The sequence below is a fragment of the Andrena cerasifolii genome, chromosome 8 (genome assembly GCF_050908995.1).
Source record: "Andrena cerasifolii isolate SP2316 chromosome 8, iyAndCera1_principal, whole genome shotgun sequence".
In the NCBI taxonomy this organism is placed as follows: domain Eukaryota; kingdom Metazoa; phylum Arthropoda; class Insecta; order Hymenoptera; family Andrenidae; genus Andrena; species Andrena cerasifolii.
Genome location: NC_135125.1, coordinates 2087308 through 2107335, shown reverse-complemented (window position 1 = coordinate 2107335; position 20028 = coordinate 2087308). Strand labels below are relative to the sequence as shown.

The 20028-nt window shown below is 40.9% G+C and overlaps 1 protein-coding gene across 3 annotated transcripts in view; it reads right to left on the bottom strand.

Annotated features, from left to right (window-relative positions):
- The window catches only part of LOC143372214 (late secretory pathway protein AVL9 homolog), a 75148-nt gene extending 55711 nt beyond the window's left edge, over positions 1–19437 (bottom strand). For 2 of the 3 annotated variants that reach the window (XM_076818247.1, XM_076818248.1), the window contains exons 1-2: positions 19179–19437; positions 13306–13503 (exon numbers count right to left, since the gene is read on the bottom strand). In XM_076818247.1, coding sequence (XP_076674362.1) covers positions 13306–13503; positions 19179–19247 — 267 coding nt within the window. In that variant the 5' untranslated portion in view covers positions 19248–19437. Of the gene's footprint in view, positions 1–13305; positions 13504–19178 lie in introns of those variants that run through there. The other variant, XM_076818249.1, reaches the window with a different exon arrangement.
- Positions 19438–20028: the final 591 nt, after the last annotated feature.

Sequence of the window (20028 nt, the reverse complement as noted above, 5' to 3'; positions counted from 1 at the left end):
AAACTAGAACATTATGGGGGTTTTCCCAAAGTCGTTTGGCCATAAACCAGACTTTGGAGAACGAACGCGAAGTCGCCGCGCATTTAGCCGGTTCTTTTGGGAGGGATGCAAGTTCGATTGGTTAGGTGAGGAGATATGAAAGTTGCTAGACCAAATTTCTAAACTGTAGGGTGCAGATTGTATTAGGACCAATTGGATTTGTATCCCTCCCAAAAGAACCGGCCATCCGAGCGTAGAAGCAAGTGCGAAATAAAAGACTATTGAAGTTGAAAATTGAGTCTGAATCAGGAAAATGAATAAATGTTATGACGTTTTGAAACATTAACATTAATAAGTAGCATTTCTGACGGAAAAGAATTGTCCAGCCTTTGGGCCTGTCATTCCTAACCCAGACCTTTGGCAGGTAGGTATCTGTTTCAACAGGCAAGGCCACCCGTGACGCCAGCAAGACCGTCCCCGGGCCTTACTATTTCAGCGGGTTTTCTTCCAGGAAAATCAGTAAATTTGCAAGCGCAATGTCTCAAAAACCAGTGGGAATCAAATGTATACATTAATGCCTAATGAATTTGTCTTGGAACGCACTATCAACTAACCTCTTAAAAAAAATAGTTCCATTTAAAAAACCGAACTTGACCATCGTATCATTTAAAATAATAATCGAAAAAAAATCGTCTGCGCTAATAAATTGGCCCCCTCGAACCATGCAACGCCATATTTTTTTATTTCTTTATCTCGAATACATTAGGAGATATCCAGCTGTTCAGTCTTCCCGCGGACACCCTGTATAGGGCTGGTGGTAGGGTGGTGAAACGGGTCGGAAAAGTGTGCGGGAAAGTTTATATAAAAATATAAAGCAGAAAACGGAGAGAAGCGATTGGACAGACGTGGAGAGGTAGAAGAGGAAGGAGGTGAAACAGGTAATTGGGAAAAAAAGAAACTCTGACCTCATCTTTTGGGACTTGGGGGATGGTAAAACCTCATCAATGGGATTTTAGCTTCTTTTCATAAAGATTAAGAGTTATCATTAACTTCAGTTTAGGTCCGGTCCGAAACTACACATTTTGTGAACATGCTCAAATTTGATTTAAATCGATTGGAACCTTCGTTTTTGAGTTATGGCTGCAAAAGAAAAGAAACATTTTTAAAAAGCCTCTTTAATGATCCATCTGTAGCGTCATATACAATGCATATTTTTGACTAAACAAACATGTTTTTCAAAGCTTATGATGTTAATAAACTTCATGCCAAAGAACAAATCTCAGTTTCAATTTATTTCTTCGTAGTTAATTGAAACAGAAATGCTACATTTTAGACTGGAACGACTGCCTAGTACCCTTAAAAAGCAATTAGCGCCAAACCAAGACTCTTACACGATGGAAAAGCTGAAACGGAAGAGAATTAAGGATGGAAAGGCCACTTGAGAAGAGGGTACAACGATTCTGGTGAATGTGCTAGGGGACTCACTGCCGACGCAGCCCGGGAAGAAACTGATAAATCAATGAGAAGTCCCCAAAGAACTGAACGGAGAATACAAACAGTACAAATAGAACAAAGGACAAGGGAATAAGACAGTAGAGGACAAGGAAGGGATGAAGGACAGATGAAAACCCTGCAACACACTCCAAGAATACACAACAAGATTCAAGAAGAAGACATGAAACCACGCCAGGATAGAGCAGCCAAAGCACACGGGACGCAACATAACAATAGGGAAAGAGAGACACAAAAAAAAGTACCTAGGTGAATTGAAAAAGGAATTTAGGGATAACCTTAGGGAATGGTACAAAAAGACGGAAGACGAACTAATCGAGGACCTGATAAAACTAATTAAAGAGAAAAAGTTAGAAGAGAAAGTCGAATACGCCCTGAGCAGGAGGAGAAAAGCGAGGAGGTTCGAATCAGACCCAAATGAAAATTGTCGGGAAGCAGAGGCGGACGAGAAGGGAACCAGAAGAATCAAGAAAAAATAGGGAGACAACAAAGGACATATATGGGGGAAGTAGGAGAACCGAAGAATAAAGAAGGATAAGACCAAACAAGGAAAAGGAAAAAAAGACGGAGGGAACAAAAGAGCGGAAGGAGGAACAGAGGAAGAAATGGAAAAAGAGAACGGGTGGATGACGGCATCATCGAGGGACGAAGTGCATAGCGTAGAACAGGCTTGGGAATTAAGTTAACGCGGCGGCCGATTTGTCTTGGCCCCTGCGGCAGCCTAGGTGTTTGGAGCGCCTCAGGCCCGTACCATATGAACCGCTCGTGGCGCATTGGGGCGACATTATATCAATAGGTTTCCACATCGTCCCAAAGAGCACGATTTTCGATGCGTTTTTGTTTTGTCAACGCGCCACGCGCGGTTCACGTGGTATGGACCTGAGGCGCACCAAGCACCTAAGCCGCCGCGGGGGCTGAAACGTGCGGCGGGAGAAAGGAAGCGTTGTGTCTGAAAATCGGCCGCCGCGTTCACTTAATTCCCAAACCTGGCGTAGAATACTCAGAAGATTCGGATGACTGAGCCGAACATATAAAACAAGACACGCCTAAAGAAAACTAAAACCAAGCAAAACACAGAACTTTAAAGTATTAAAAGACTTAAGAGAGACGTAATGACGAACAAGAAGACAAGACCACTCACACTCGTACTATGGAACGCAAGCAATCCAAGAAATACAATGACGGGACTTAACGAGAAAACAGGAGAATACGATATTATGGGAATTGCAGAAACGTGGCTGATGAGTAAAGATACACTGGGAATAGCAGGACACAAGATTATTAGAAAAAAACATAATGTTGCCGCTGCGTAAGTGATAACTGAGTTTTGAAAAACTCTTAATTGAGCGTCCCGTGTCCCTTCCCTTTCGGGGGTCGTATACCGCAGAGAATGATACCGTGTCGAGGCCTTGGGGCTCGACTAAAGCGCTTTAGTTGCTAACATCACTACAGGTAATTCTGTCATTTAGCCCGGTTTCTACCTTACCGACCGCGGATTTACGATCCGCGTGTGTTCAGATTCAGACTCTCTTCTCGCACTGTGCTATCTAAATGCTGGCAACCCATAAAAACCGGAAAAAGGAGGAGAGTATGGTAGATGGGAAAGAAGAAATTAAAATACAAGAAGTAGAAAGAGCAATAGAAATAGCCAATGCAGGACCGGCCCCAGGAAATGATGAGTTGGACTACGCGATTTATATAAACCTAACAACGGAATACATAGAAATACTTACAGACATCCTGAATGGCATATGGGGAAACTGAAGGATACATAGAAACTGGAAAAGAGCTACAATCATTATGATGGATAAACCAAATAAATCAGCGGTCAGATTCATAGCACTGACAGACTGTATCAGAAAACTCGTGGGGAGAGTAATAAATAATAGATTAAATAGGTGAGCGGAGGAAAAGGAAGTGATAGATGACCTACAAAATGGTTTCAGAAGAGGAAGGTCGACGATAGACAATCTGATTATTGTGACTACGGACATGCGAAGAGAGTGGGATCGCAAAAGGGAAACTTTAGCGACATTCTTGGATGTGAAAGCAGTATATGAAAATGTCAACTATGACATACTAATTACGATCCTTATAAGAAAGGGATGCCCATCGAATATAAGGGAGTATATTGTTGCGAACACCCTATGGATGGAATCCAGGGCCTGCGGGTGCTCGCAACAGAAACAAGAAGACGAGCGAGAAGAAGGCAATCCGATCGATCGCCTGTCAAGCTGTCATTCGAGAGTCAGACGTGATAGCGAACAGACATATCGAGATTACCACATTATCTTTGTATTAGATATTTCTTGTTGTTTACCGTTCATATTGTGTTACTGTTATATTGCATTAAACTCTTATTATGCCAAACCCGAAACGTAACAATATAAAGAAATGGATCAGGGGCAGAGAGATGAAAAGTATGAGAGAGTATGACCCACCAGTTCAGGGATTGCTCAAAAAAGAACTACCACAAGGGGCGATCTTAAGTCGGCTGCTATATCTATATATATATATATATATAAAAGTAAGAAAAATGTAGGTATGTAGGTATGTAGGTATGTAGGTATATATGTTTGTTCCGCAAACATACATACTTCTATAACACTGGACTGATTGTGATGCGGTTTTCACTGTTTTATACAGCATTTCTCCAGAAAGTTTTTCGTGTATGAAACATTTATAAGTATATGGCAAAAGGAAGCCGAGCAGTGACGATTTTAGTGAAGCCCGAGCAGTGCCGAATTTAGTGAAGCATTCCTCGAGAATGCTCCACAGCGTGGTGGGGGGTCTTGGGACCGGCGGTCACCATCTAACGTACAGGGAATACGATTTCATGCGTTCGTTTCTTGCTTCTTTCTTGCCGAAGGCGAGGGCGAGACGGAACGAGAGCGAGGGAGAGGGACCGTCAGCCGAGTGAAGAGTGGTGCGAGAGAGACGACGCGTTGGTGCTTTGTCGAGTGTCCGGCTCGCAGCCAGGGCTACTGGGAAATCCTCACCGTAGTGTAGGGGGAAGTTACGCGCAGCGTCGGTTGGTTTGACGTTACGGCGCGGCGTCATCACGCCGCACTGTTGTAGATGTGTTCCCCCTCCACTACGGTAGGGATTATTATGGAATGACAGAAAAGTACGATTATGCGCGAAGTGCGACTGTTTAGCGTCTTGTTTCGTATATAATAATTTAACACATGTTTTCTTATAAATGTTAATGTTGGCAGGAGCATGCATGATCGCCTAGGGTGTGTACTGGTTTGGGTTCAGGCATTTGCACTCCACCACGCATGCTATACATAAACTTCTGGCAGACGTCAATGCTCATGTTGATAGAAGTCACCTGGTGGGCGCTACCCACCTAGATGTCGAGAAGGCGTTTGATTCGGTTTGGATGAACGGCCTGATCCACAAGCTTCGAAAGAAAGGGTTCCCACAGTGGCTAGTATTCCAGATATGGGACATATCTGAACCTTCTTGGGTGTAGGTTACTATAGATGGTATATAACGGGATTACTACGTACGTTAAAAACTTTGAATTACAATATCTCGAAAACGAAGGCCCATTCGATAAAAAGCCGAAATGGTATTTTCATACTACATGAGTACTACGACCCTCATATACTGTCGTTCCAAAAGCGATTACCACATCCGTGGTGTCCCATTGTAAGTAGCTTACAACATGGTTTATTCCTGAGAGCATAATGTTCACTAACTCTATATTTTTAACCTTTATGTGCACCATTTTATTGTTCAAAAGTAAAGCCGTTAAAAGTGCAAATGACTCGATTTAATATGTTGATAACTCTATGCCGCATAACTGCCAAGACATTGAATCGTTGACGAATATTCTCCCAATGCCTCCTAACAAACAAATGACTGCAGCCACTACCGATGTTGCCCACAAAACAAAATCGGATCTAGGACAAAGACGCAGAGTGTCGCACGTAACTTCTTTCTAAACGTCAGGTGTTTTGGAATACAGTTTGCGAAGTTCAGGTCGCAAGAACATTCCTGACAAACTCCATGACCTAATGTTGTCTATAGATTCTGATGATTCGATAAACGAACGTCAGCCTGTTAAATGTTTGTTCAAAGAAGAAGCTGTGGCTTTATATTTTGATGCCAAGCTTACCAAGTTTCAGTACAACAAAATTCGCTCTGAATCCATAAAAAAAATTGAAATTTGAATTGTTTAATCTATATTTATTTTTTATTTTATCTCCCTTTGATGATATATGAAAAAAAAAACAAGTTAATAAACTCGTTGTTTCGGAAACAAGAGTTCAGAATTTTTTTGAATCCCTAAAGAAAATTGTAACGAGTTATAACGGTGGGACGTTGATCTTCCCCCATCGTTCGCGCCTGGCGCTGCCCGGCACGGCCGCGAGATGGCTGCACGCCGGGCGGCGCTCTCGCTCGTGAAGTTAATCCGGCAACACGTATAAGCCAGCGCGGCGGGCCCGTCAGGCAGAGTCTGCCACGGGCGTTACAGGCGAACGGTTAGAGCTCTCCCAGCGATCTCTTGTGTATTACAAGCTGTATCACTGTGTCTTTTTGGACTCCCCCTACCTCCACGGCCCCTAGAGGAACGCGAGTTCGCCGACCTCTAGACGCAAGTCAATAACCGCCGTCAATCTTAGGGGCAGGCGGAAACCCTATAGTCCCGGAGGATATCCTATAGTCTCCGTATCTGTCGCGGGTTTTACCCACTGGGCGATCGGGTTCAAGACCTCCCGGCCAAGGCCATTTGTAGAGACCACAGCCAGGGCACCAGAACGGACTACCCCACCTTCCTTCCTCACTCGCCGACCCGAAGCGATCTTCGCGCCGCGACAAACCAGCGTCGGCCGATAGTTAGTACTAAGCTGATACTTTCCTGTTAGCCAGCACAGACCTGGTCGGGCTCTACTGTATACACAAGGCAATAAACACCACCCGTTCAGCCAATTTACCCGTCTTGTTCACTCGGCCACTCTACCCACGGTCCGGTTAGTACCATCCCGGGATACGGTTACACAATTTTGGAAAACTACTGTGTGACATTTTAGCAAATTTAATCCCCGATAAAACAAGCAAAAGAGATAAAAATCGGTTAAGAATTCACTGAGATACGGAATTTTGTCCACAAAAAGTCACTTTGGCATCACAGCGCGGCGCCACAATCGACCAGGGAAGTGGCCCAGACCTAACCCAGTGGGGCCGGGGACACTAGATAATCCACGGCGTTCGAACAGACAACGGTGCCCACCCGATAGACTAGTTATGTATTAAACATTAAAACAAAATTTTGTAAGGGGGAGGAGTGTTGTATATAGATATAAGTATATATATATATATATATATATATATATATATATATATATATATATATATACTTATATCTATATATATATACTAAGTAGATATAAGTAGATATAGATCAGGGCTCTCCAGCGTAGGCGCCTCTCACGCGCCTGCTTCCCCTTCCAATCTTCTTCTGGCGCAGCTTGCCTTCCGTTATCAAGAGGACCGCGCGACGCTACGAAGGCTGCCATGACGGGCTAGCTCGGCTAGCGTCTTCGCGGTTAGCATCGCGTGGTATCCCTGACAACGCGGACGGGAGTGGAAGAACCCCAAGCTCCCGCGGGAGCGACCTTGGAGAGCTCTGATATAGGTATATGTAAAAACGACAACGCCATCGTAAGGTGAGCAGGTGGCCAAGGAGAGCAAATATGGCCGAGCGCTGTGCTAAGTGTGTGCCGCTCTACCACTCCTCATTATAGAACCAGTGTAATTAGTCATAAATATATTGTTATATATAAACCTAGTTGCTCGGTATCACCGTGATTCTGTCCAGCGTGACAGACATAACGGAAACCTATATATTCAAAACTAGATAAGTTTGCGAGACACAATGTACAGGTAGTAGTAGGTAAGTGGTTGATGATGTGAAGTGTGGGAGTATATGTAAGACAGTTGTAGGTTTATGATGTATAGAAAAAGTGAGTGTGAGATGATGTGAGGGATGATAGTTCGTTGGGCAAGAAAAAAGACACCTCATGAAGCGCCACCATATTTAAATGTGGAAACGATAAAACCAAACCAAACCTACATTTGGTATACAACAGAAATTCTAAAGACTTATTTCGCGAACGGGTGAATGGGATTCCTATTGTTGAAAACTATTTGCCATATACACTAACTGCCAAATATGTTACAAATATTTTTTGATTCTCTATTTTTCTACAGTCTCATCACAATTGGCGTATAACACCTCATGCGAGCCCTTTGTTAGCATTCATCAATTATTTACGTCTAAGTTCCAAATATTATTCGATCTCTTCAACATCTTAATACAGTTGTACTCGGTTATGTTGATAATTTTAACCTAGATAGGTTTGCACAAAATCATCCCCACTACTATTATTTGCTTACTTAGAACGTGGAAACCTTCGCAACCAATCGCTCAACGCCCGAGAATAATGGGGCCATATAAGACAAGGATAACACTAGCCATTAAGAAGTGAAAAATGTCAAGTTCCATTTCAAATCGGATCTTCACGAAAGTAACATCAAGGATCCTCTCCTTAACGGAAAGCTATATATAAGTATAGCTAATCCGAGTTGTGCACACTGCACACCATGCGGGAATTCCCCATCTACTACTCCCTACTACGTCACTGGCAGGGATGCCAAGAATTTTCCTGTCGTAGTGGAGAGGAAACATACGCGTAGTGGAGGAGGAACACCTACCTTAGCGTCGATTAATTTGACGTCACGGCGTCATCACACGCAGGCGCGTTGTGTTCTCCCTCCACTACGACAGGAAAATTCCTGGCATCCCTGATCACTGGGTTCCAACTTCCAATAGCTTTTCTCTCTCTACTACTCCCTACAGTACATCACTCAGCTCCCTACGCGGCCATTTTCTCCCTATTTCTGGCAACGCTACTGTAATGGGCTGTTACATGGGCCCTTCAGATCCATCCCGTGCTTGCTGTCCACGCGTCGCTTTTGTTTCGCAAAGGCGATCCGGCGGAATCGCCTCGCGTGTAGCAATCGAGTGGTGCTGAGCTCGTGGCAACAGCGATGGGGACAGCGACCGCGCTCGGCCCAATTCCCCAATTATTTCTCAATAATCGGGGAATGGGTGAAGCAAGCGACAGCTGCCGACGGGGCAGTTTTCCCCATTCGTAGGGATCGTTCGAGGTTCGGCCCGCGATCGGGAGCCGCAAAAACATGATTCTTATTCGAGAGCTCGAGCTAGGAAGTCGCGACGGACCAGAGGACCGTCTAGATACCGCGACCACGTCTCCGCATAGATTCCGCGAAGCGCGCTCGGCCGATAGTAATTCGTAAGAAGGGTAACTCCGTCCCACACAGGAAACGGCCTAGCCGGGAGAGCCCTTGCACGTCAATCGAGACCGACGTAGGACCGCGTAGAAGTACGTTTAGAGACAGTGCGGTACGACGGGCACTAGGCCACCGACATCCGAGAGCACAGCGAGCGACCACGACCTACCCGTGGGTCAGCGACACTGCGAGCGACCGAAACACGAGCCGGCAAGCGTGCCGCAAGACACCCGAGCGACACAGCGAGCGACAGCCGAGGCGAAGCGCTGTCTTGAGGTAGAGTAATTTAACTTCTGTAACAATATGTTTAGCCTTATCGTTTCTCCATCTTATCCCCTGAACTTTATTCTTTCAACCCCTTTTCACCTTCCTTATCCCCGGTAAGTATAGTCAAGGTGGGCCTTAACCCTTCGATAGAGCAAGAACCCGGTAAATCATTCCAACAGCTCGGGGTGATTTACAGGAAGTCCTATGAGGACGTAACAGGGCTTCTTCGCCCACTCTCGGTGTATCCTACCTCTATGCCAAGTGGATCTAGCGAAGACCTCGCCAAGAAATAAAGAAGTACTAAATAGGCCACTGATCCTCTATATAGACCCGGTCATCAGTTCTATAGAGAAATAGTTTATACCTGTTTGAAAACATACAGCTTGCAAAATAGTGTTTCCATGACTAGAAGTGTTAAAATTTATTTAACAAGGGGTTAAGATAAATTTCAAAATCTCGATCGAGATTGTTTTATGTGCATTCGATTCTTCCGGGTGACGACAAAAAATATCCTACAAGGACATGAATGCATGGCCCTTCATTTATGAGAAATAAGCCAGAAACTTCGAACGCTTGGGGCGTGAATGCATGATCTGTGTTTCAGAAGCAACTGTTATGAGTGAGCGTGCATCTTGCATTTGCGTTGATCAAAGAGTCGAATTTGCGCGGGACACCATTTTTCTTTTCCATTTTTTACTTATTTTTTGTACTACAGATATCCTCCTTTTATGTATCCGTTTATTTGAATGCATTACTTTCTACAACTTATGAAGTTTTTAAGTATTAGAATTAAAAATAATTCCTAAATAAAATAATAAATTATTAGGATGTACATAATACATTATTGAAGAAACAGAAAAATATAACAAAATTAATTTATAGTAACAATTTGAAAAACATAATTCATCAAAATAAAAGGACTACATAAAGGGAAAGTTTAATATGAGAAGTGAATAAAGTAAAATAGTGAACAAAAATGTTGAGCTACAAATATTGAAATCTTTGACCGATACGAAAGGCAATGTAGTACATACTCTAGTATCGCACGTATTCATACAGTGCCACAATAAGGGAGATGCGTTCCCCTTCGGTGAAGCATACCCATCGAGCGCCCAGAACTGTACTTCTGTGCACGCATACCCGGCCAAAATTGAAATTCAATTTTCTTGAAAAAGAAGCGAGCCGTGATAAAATGTTATTCTATATTTTTTACTTGTTTTTCTTGTAGAATCACTTTCCTTCCGCTTGCACCACCGGTTACGCGACATCCTGTATATACACCCACGCCATCACGCTCGTAAGCGTTGCTTCTGAAACACACGTCAGGTACACACTCCCCAAGTGTGCTGAGTTTTTGGCTTATTTCTCGGAAACAAAGGATCATACGGGTGATCCTCCACCAACTGGACTCAAAGAGATGCCGCTTGGCATCCCATGCCAAGAACAACCCCCCACGATGCCTCACCGATTATTGGCTTCCAACCCACGAAGGGGTTGAAATACCCATTAAGAAATGCGGAATTGGAAGATTTCTCATTTCTTAATGGGTATTTCAGCCCCTTCAAGGGTTGGAAGCCAATATCAGATCTCTGCGAAAACGACGCCAATCGATTCCTTGTGTTTCGCCGATGAAACTAAAACCAAGAATGATGTAATTCGGAGCATTGTTTCGAGCTCGGAACCAGATCAGAACTTGAATCGTGGATGACTTTACATTCTGGCACCTCGTAAATTTCGAATTATTGTTTAGCCAAGACGGTGATAACGCCCGTTTACATTTTGCCGACAGTTGTAGTCGAAGAAAAGGACTGCGAGTGAGAAAGAATGAGAGTGAATTAAACAGAAATCCGAGCGAGTCAGAGAAAGAGAGATTGAGCGAAATACACATAGATTCTTCGTCCCGTCACTCTCGTCTAACCATTGAAAAGTCCCACAAATGTTACGATTTTTCGTATGATTCGTAGTACGAAAGTACCTAAAACTTAACAAAATCACGTTGTGTTTGGTACTTTTTCATCAGCAAAATCTCATTAATATGTTACAGACTTTTCTTATTTTCGTAAGAATAAAACCAAAAACATGAGAATTTAATTTTTCATTAGTAGACAACTTATTGTAGTAGCTTGCGCTTTTAAATGTCAGACGACAGCTTCGACACAAGGAGCCGACGACTGTTTTTTTCTGTTGGCTGGATCCGAGGGGAATATGTCCACTTGATGGGCAAAGAAAGTCACGACGTTTGACAAGAGATTTCGTCATGTCCCTTAAATCATTATTTTACCTATAAAAAAGATATACCGTAAACCTACGTAATGGAATGCACATGAAGCTAACTCCATCGAGATTTTGAAGCATTTATCATCACATTGTAACTTAACGATGTCCACTGATGGAGCCCGTCATTACGCGCTCTATCCTGTCTACATGCAGTATTGTGTGTGCGCGCAGGCGGGTGGCGAATGCACACAGAAGTTAGTACCAACTAGCGCCCATAGGCACGACATAAAGTATGGAAGATACCTAAGCTTCATAGTCAAGTACCTAAGTTCTATTATTGGACAAATAAACTGATGCAAAGTTGACGAACGGATTGTTCTTCGCATCTAAGAATTATTTTTGTTATTTTAATTTTGCACGATATCAAGCTTCTATAAAGATACCTGCAGATTTCCTTAATGATTATTTCACTGACAAATTTCATGTAACGAAAGATGAAATTTAATAACTACGTGAGTTATCGTCACAATTGCATTCTCGTGCCTACACATGTTTTTCAGTAATCTTTCCATCAAATATCGGATAAATAACTATGTTTTCCTGATCTCCAATGTTGTACACATGCATACATACTCTACAGTAATTTTATTAAGTTTTATCAAGTTTAATTATATTAAGTTTTATTTCTTCAAGGAGTTCTAAAGAGAGGATTTCTTAGCATTGCCTTTTCAAAGTCAACAATATATATAACACCATTAAGTACGATTTGGTGACAATTGTAGACTGAAAGTACTACACGAGCTAAGTGTCAAATAATAGATGTTTAATTATACAATGGAAACATTTGAATTAAATTGCTAGATACTATAAATGGAACAAAAAATATAGGCACGCTTTTCAGTCACAAAGGAATTGCTGATATAATGCCCCGTTGTCGTGTTAATCTCGTAAACTCTCAGTTTATCTAACTTTGACATTCGTTAGTCCCTTTGGAGTTTCCACTCTACAATTGTCCATTGAAAGACGATCAAAATGTTTGAAAGACTCATAAGATCAGAATATTGAGAACAGTAGCAATATAAATATATGTTTAAATGCATCAGACATCGCAGCAAAAAATAATTATAGCAGCAAAAATCCAGACATTATAGCTACAGTAGAAAGACAATGTTCATGGATATGGAACTGTAAGATATCTGTTATCAAAATTAATTAACAGAACAAAGGGACACCAAAATTCGACAATATCCGACTAAAAAAATATGTTACAGGTGAATGAATTAGAAATTGAAGTGTTTCGAATAAAAAGGATATGTTTGATTGCAGAAGCATAAGTGATAAAATAATTAATGAGCATGCAGAACGTTCAGTTATTGCGTGGGGCTACTTTGATCGAAAAATGGTGTGTGGTTTGATAAAAAAAAAAAGATGATACTACAGTCTGAAAAAACTCTTAGGGTATAATTTTATTTTTATGTAAGCAATTATCCTAAACACACTTCTAAAATATGTAAAAACTATAGAATAGTTAGCAGGTGATAGTGTATTAACAATCGTGTAATGTAAAATAGTTAGCAGGTCGTTAGATAGAAAAGTGTGAATTAAATGCCTAAAATCATAGAAAAATCTCAATCAAATGGTAGATATAAATTATTGCATTTAATAAAAATGTCGATATCTAAAAGTGGCGGATATATCAATAAATCGCTATTATATCGGACGATCGTTTTTATGTACTAATTTACAGAGTGTAGTAACACATATGAACTATTATTAGAAATCTACAAGCATCTGGATACTTATGAACAGTATTGTATCTTCATATAACATTCTTTACTTATTTTAGTTTGCAAATTCAATACCTAAAGTATTGTCACGCATTTATGAATCACGTAATATTATCACATCATATACCTGTTATTATACATATTGTATACGTGGAAAGAATGTTTATTTGTTTAGACTAAACTATATTGAAAGTTTATACATTAAGATTTTCTTTACCTCAACAGGGATTTGTCTGAAACATGAAATACCATATATTGTGCGTTTTGGATCATTCAGACTAGGTAAATGAAAGTAAACTGCATCTTCATCGTAATTGTGAGACCCATCTGGCAAAGCTAGAGTTGGCAGATATTTCCAACCCAGTGGGCACTCGTTTGGAGCCTCATGTACCATAGGAGGAAATGAGTATTCTACCTAACAATAAAAAAATGTTATTGGAAACTATTATACATTTGAAATTCGTTGCAACACTTTTCTATGATAGTACTGTTAATTAAGAGTTATAATAAATAACTATAAAATATCAAATCGACGCGCATTACGAAGAGTAGCACGTTTCATTTTTTTCTTACGGACAACTGCATGTAGAAAAAATGAAACGTGCTACTTTTCGTAACGTGCGTCGAAATATTGGGATCTGACATGGGGGCGGGGCCTAGCCAAGATGGCGCCGATATGGGTACAAGATACATGTGTTGTATATGCGATAACGTAGTTTTTTGCAAAAATGTTCCTTTCTATGCAAAGTATATGTGATTGGGCATGTTCATATCCTGCCCAGCGGAATTTTATGCAACGGCACGAGAACGGGCAGGGATTGATGTGTACACAACAAGCGCTCCTACTTTCGCCACCAGATGTCATGGTGACGGATGTCAGATCCCAATACTACTCCATACTTTGTCATATACGGTTATTATTTTTCATGTGATTGTTATATGTTTATGTTTAGTTATGTGCTTGTAATGGAATAATTGACGGCTTAGAGCATATAAAAGATATACATTGGGAGAAAGATATACATTAGGGACACCCTCTCTCTTTCTAACATCAAAAGAAAAGCACTGTCGCCCCTGGCGCTAGAAAGAAAGAGGCTGTCCCCAATATATATCTTTCCCTTTCTACCGCCGTCTACATTTTCGCCCATTGCATACTTCCTCCATATTTATATGCTCTAACAATAGACATTACGGATGTGGAAATCGCTTTTGGAAAGACAGTATATGGGGGTCGTAGTACTCATGTGGTTAATCTCTGGTGGTTAATCGATGTGAGTATGTGTTAAATTCGGTAGTTCTAGTGTTAACTAAATTTTTTGCGAATATCTCGTGAACTAAAGCCGACCGCCAAAAAGTTTAAAGGAAAATGTTCAGAATGATGACCTTGATAACAATAGCGATATTGACCTCATCGCGAAATGCTTGTTACTGCAGCCTCATTTTAAACATCCCCAAACTCACATCGGTTCGCTACCATGCTTTACGCGCCCCCGCACTAACCTAGCCCCAACCAATACTAATACCGTCGGCTGTGAAACCATCGGTAGTTCTAGTGTTAAGTGAATCTTAGTGTTATCTCATAAATCAAAGCTGATGCCAAAAAGTTTAGAGGGAAAGGTTCAGAATGATGATCTGGACAACATATGCCAAGGTCATTGAAATCGGAGAATCCTCCCCTAAAGTAAACATTTACCAAAGTTTTTAACGTGCGTAGTAATCCCAATATATACCATCTATAGTAACCTACGCCCAAGAAAGTTCCGTGGACACAACGGTAGCAGTACCTGTTGAGGGGTAATAAGCATATTGACACCCAACTGGAAAAGGTTGGTAAGGTGTTTTTAGCCAACAGCAGGATTTTTCGTAACAAGCATCTTTCGTCGAGAACGAAGGTTATACTATACATACTGCTAGTCCGACCTATTGTTACTTATTCGGCGCCAGTGTGGTGGAACTTCAACCACACAACGAGTGAAAGGATGCGATGCTTAGAGCGTAAATTTTTGCGGGCTTGCCTGGAGCTGTACAGATCACAAAACACGGATTGGCAGCATTTTATAGAGAATCAGACGTTGTTACGCTATGCGCCAGGTTGAAGCTAATAGACGAGGATCGTCCCGACCCTGTGACAAAGGACCAACTCATAACTTCTCGTTAGGTCCACCCGTTAAACCATTCCCGATAGATCCTAGCGCTAGATCTTCTCTCCAACCCTTCGCAATAGATCTTAGCGCTAGATCTCCCAAGAGGATTTTCCCGCCTTGTTTTCTCGCCAGACTTTCCCGCCAAAAAACAGGAAAGCGTCGTGCCCTCAAGGGGTATAAAACCCCTGGAGCTCCACCGACGCCAGAGACTCCAGTACGGACCACAGATTCGAACACATCGTCATTGCGTTACCCTTAAGCACGGTTTTCATCTTGTAACAAAAGTCTATCTCAATAAACTCTAAACGTTACTGAGAAAGTACCAGTGCCTTCTCTACCTCGTAACAACGTTGTATAATAGGGCGGATATTCCGCGCATAGATTTCTTTACCCTAAGGGCTAGGCTACACATACGACTGTAAGTCGTACGACAGTCGTGCGCAAATTCTGTGACAGTCGGCCCGACATTACGACTCAACTGTTTTGTCGCTGGGTGCGCGCAGACAGCCGACATTCTCTATCGTTGCTAATATTTCTTCTGAAGGGATTGCGAGCTTCATTTCTGTTTCTTGACAAGTAACAAACTCAAAAGTTTCTCCTAACTTTGTACGCTCATTCTAAAGTAAGCAAAGAATTTGTCTGAATATTTTTTTAATGTTTCGAACATAGTATAAAATTTTCCTTTTTGAACTCTTTTACTGTATAATAGATGAATCCAGTATCTCCGTTTTATTTTTTTCTTCCTTATGATTTTAAGTCGAATAGCAAACGCACAAAACGCGGCTAGAGAAACGTAATCCATGTCTACTTCTCTTCAACGTCACAGATCTACTGATTTTCAGAACGACAGAACGACACTTTTGTCGTTTGTGTGTCCACACCCATGTACAATGGATTGGCCACCGACAGTCGGCCGACTTAAAATTCCGAAGAAGTCACAGGTGCCCGCCGCCTGAACGACTGATCCTTGTTCTGTCGTCTCTGTGAGCGCGTCTCCATATATTATGTAGACCCTGGCATAAACGATACAACTGTCGTACGACTTACAGTCGTATGTGTAGCCTAGCCCTAAGATTAACAAGGGACTATTTTAGTAAGCTCCCGGAGATAGATAATCAAATGCTAAGCGATATTTCTGTGCTTGACGACACCACTGCTTCCAGGCAATTAAAAACAGGCTACGTTTCGCCGCAATCATTTATGATTTGCGACAGAATGGGGCTAATTCAGGATGCCCACAATGCACCGTAGATATACCATTGGCGTTGTAATAAGGCGAATAAACGCATTGCGTTATCTTTGGAGGATAATATATACGATACTGAGAAATTTAGGTTTTCAACCAAGTTACCAGAAAAAGATCGGTGTGATTTCCACAGAATGGCTTTTAGGAAATACTGGTGGCTTAACGGCATCGATGTGCGTATGCCAGAACTGTACGCGCGCTGGCAGAGACAAGCAAGTCAGAACTAGCTGTGGTTCGACTGAGGTTTCGATCTGGTGGAGTGCCCTTCCAGGTCTTCATTGTACATAGTCGTTGTTTTTTTTTTCTTTTATCTTTTGTTATCTAGTTAAATAAACATTAGTTATAAGTCTTAGGCCGGTATTCATAGTCGCTACTTATTCTTAAGCATTTGCTTAAGAATCAGCAGCGACTGAGAATACCGCCCTTAGTCTAATATCAAAACTAGAACGGTATAGGGTTTTTTTTCTGGACATTTTTCCCCATATACTCATTGCACCAATGGTGCAGCAAATGGTTGCCTAGATGGGGCTATTACTCTATTAGAATGTAGCATAAGAAAAATAATACGAGACTGAGTGGCTACGAGTTTCGGAACTCTGAACAAGTAGCCCGTACCATTCTTATAGACATAAGACGTGAAACAATGGCAGTTTTTTTTAGATTTATTGAAGCCTTGCAGTTGTAAGATAGAACTTTGTATTGTCCCTCAATAAATACTTTTTCAAAAAAAAAAAAAAAAAAAAAAACAATAGTAGCACGTCAGACTGTCACGAGGGCGGTCGGGGTTCAAGTACCCCGCAACTCATGCTCTTTTTTCTTTTGTTTGTTTAACAATTTTTCCCGTGGAAATATATTTTGTGGATATTACGTATTATATAGTACGTTACTTATTACTCTACGCAAATTATAAGGTTAAAAATGCATTTATAACATAACATATAGACCACACTTACTGTCAGAAGTAACGGTTAGCCCACTTTACCTGTTCGACAATCGCAGGCATAGAAAGTTTCGGAATGAAATATTTCCGCAGTACAAGAATATGAAACCACTGGTGGAAGAGATGATTAGAATAATATGTTATTTTATAAATGCATTTTCAACCTTAAAATTTGTGTAGAGGAATATATAACGTACTATATAATACGTAATATCCACAAAATATATTTCCACGGGAAAAATTGTTAAAAAAAAAAAAAGAAAAAAAGAGTAGTATGTGAGTTGCGGGGGACTTAAACCCCGGTCGCCCCCGTGACAATCTGACGCGCTACCGTTGTGTCCACAGAACCTTCTTGGGTGTAGGTTACTATAGATGGTATATATTGGGATTACTACGTACGTTGAAAACTTTGGTAAATGTTTACTTTAGGGGAGGATTCTCCGATTTCAATGACCTTGGCATATGTTGTCCAGATCATCATTCTGAACATTTCCCTCTAAACTTTTTGGCACTCAGCTTTGATTTATGAGATAATAGGCAAAAAACTTCACTTAACACTAGAACTACCGATGGTTTCACAGCCGACGGTATTAGTATTGGTTGGGGCTAGGTTAGTGCGGGGGCGCGTAAAGCATGGTAGAGAACCGATGTGAGTTTGGGGATGTTTAAAATGAGGCTGCAGTAACAAGCATTTCGCGAAAAGGTCAATATCGCTATTGTTATCAAGGTCATCATTCTGAACATTTTCCTTCAAACTTTTTGGCGGTCGGCTTTAGTTCACGAGATATTTGCAAAAAATTTAGTTAACACTAGAACTACCAAATTTAACACATACTCACATCAATTAACCACCAGGCTTTACGCCCGCAAACGGTTGCCCTCCCCCCCCCGATATAGATCCAACCAATACTAATACCGTCGGCTGTGAAACAGTCGACAGTGACCAAAAGATTCTTGTGTTAGTAACGTTTGTATAGACAATCTTCAATGTACAATTATGCCAAGTTTTTTGCGACTATCTCGTAAACCAGAGCCGAGCACCAAAAAGTTTAGAGGGAAATGTTGTTCAGAATGATGACCTTGACCACATATGTGAAGCCCAAAGTCATCAGAGAATCCTCCTCTAAAGTAAACATTTACCAAAACTTTAAATTAAAATATCTCGAAAACGAAGGACCATTCGACGGAAAGCCGAAATGGTATTTTCATACTACATAGTGCTACAATCCCCGTATACTGTCGTTCCAAAAGCGATTTCCACATCCGTAATATCCCCTTGTAAGATTGACGTGTATCGTCAGTTCATTCAATTCTGGCTATTCCAATTTATACGCATAATGGCTCCTGGCACATTTCACATGGTTGTCTTTTGTTCGGCGAACATTTCTTTAACACTTCGTGAATATGATTTAGAACTATATAAGTAACGTCATAGGTTCTCGCCATAACCATGTTTATGAAATGTTGTAAAAATATTCCTGAAACACATGTCAACCATGTGAAGTCGACCACCTGTCATCGTGCATTTATGTCGAAGTGGCTGGAATCGAGTGAGCTGAGTGTCCACATATATTTGAGATAATGACTAGAAATAAAAAAATGAATATTATGAAATTACCAAACACTTAATTTTCTAAGTCTAAGAACCTATATACTTACGATATATTGAATATTTTATCATATATGAATAATGAAAGGCATACACAAACGAAAGGGCAGATTACTAATTGGTTGAAGAAGAATAGGAAAATAATACTTACTTGACATCCTTTTTTATGATGAAATCCGACAACAATCACATGAAGTATTGGTCCAATAGATTCTGCCATATTTTCACAGTATACGTTAAGTAAAAGTTACATACGGCACATCATTTCGTTTCTGTATTAATTTACTTGCTTCATTTTAAACGAATGAAAACATTATTTTTTAGCAGCAGTCGAACTAATAATAAACGCTCTGTTTGACATGCGCTTTCCACCATGTTAGTTTCACGCTTACCAACTAATCAAGTTGTATCATGTTATGTAACAGCGATTCGGTACTGTTGGGTAGTTATTCAGGAAACGGCGTCCAATTCTAGGGAATGGAATCGAGGCCCATGGAATGCTGAAGCACTCTGCTCGATGAATGCGTTCTGATTTCAGAGTCGCGAATTTGAAGTTTTAAAAGAAACTTTATATTCCAGATTAATGTGAACTTTCCCTCTGGGAAACCTTTTTTCTCGCCGAAAATTTATATGGATCAAAAGCATGTATCAAATAGCATGCAAAAATAACAATTTTGAGTTTAGGAATCTATTCGTTGAAAAGTTGAGGCGAAATTTTTTTACATATTTTCTAACCTTTATTGTGACAGTTACAGTGGTTGTTGCATATGATTCGTTGTTGGAGGTTGGAGGGGTAGGAGTATGTAGTTTCTTTGTTTTTCGAACGGTTACATTGAGGGATTTCGACAGCATAAAATACTTAGGGTGTTTCGAAAATACTTTAAAATACTTTTTTTACATTTCGAACAAAATTCTTTTTATGATATATATTTAAATACTGCACTTCCTCCCCTCTGTACAGTATTTCCGTTGACTTATTCCGAAACAACGCATTCCACTTT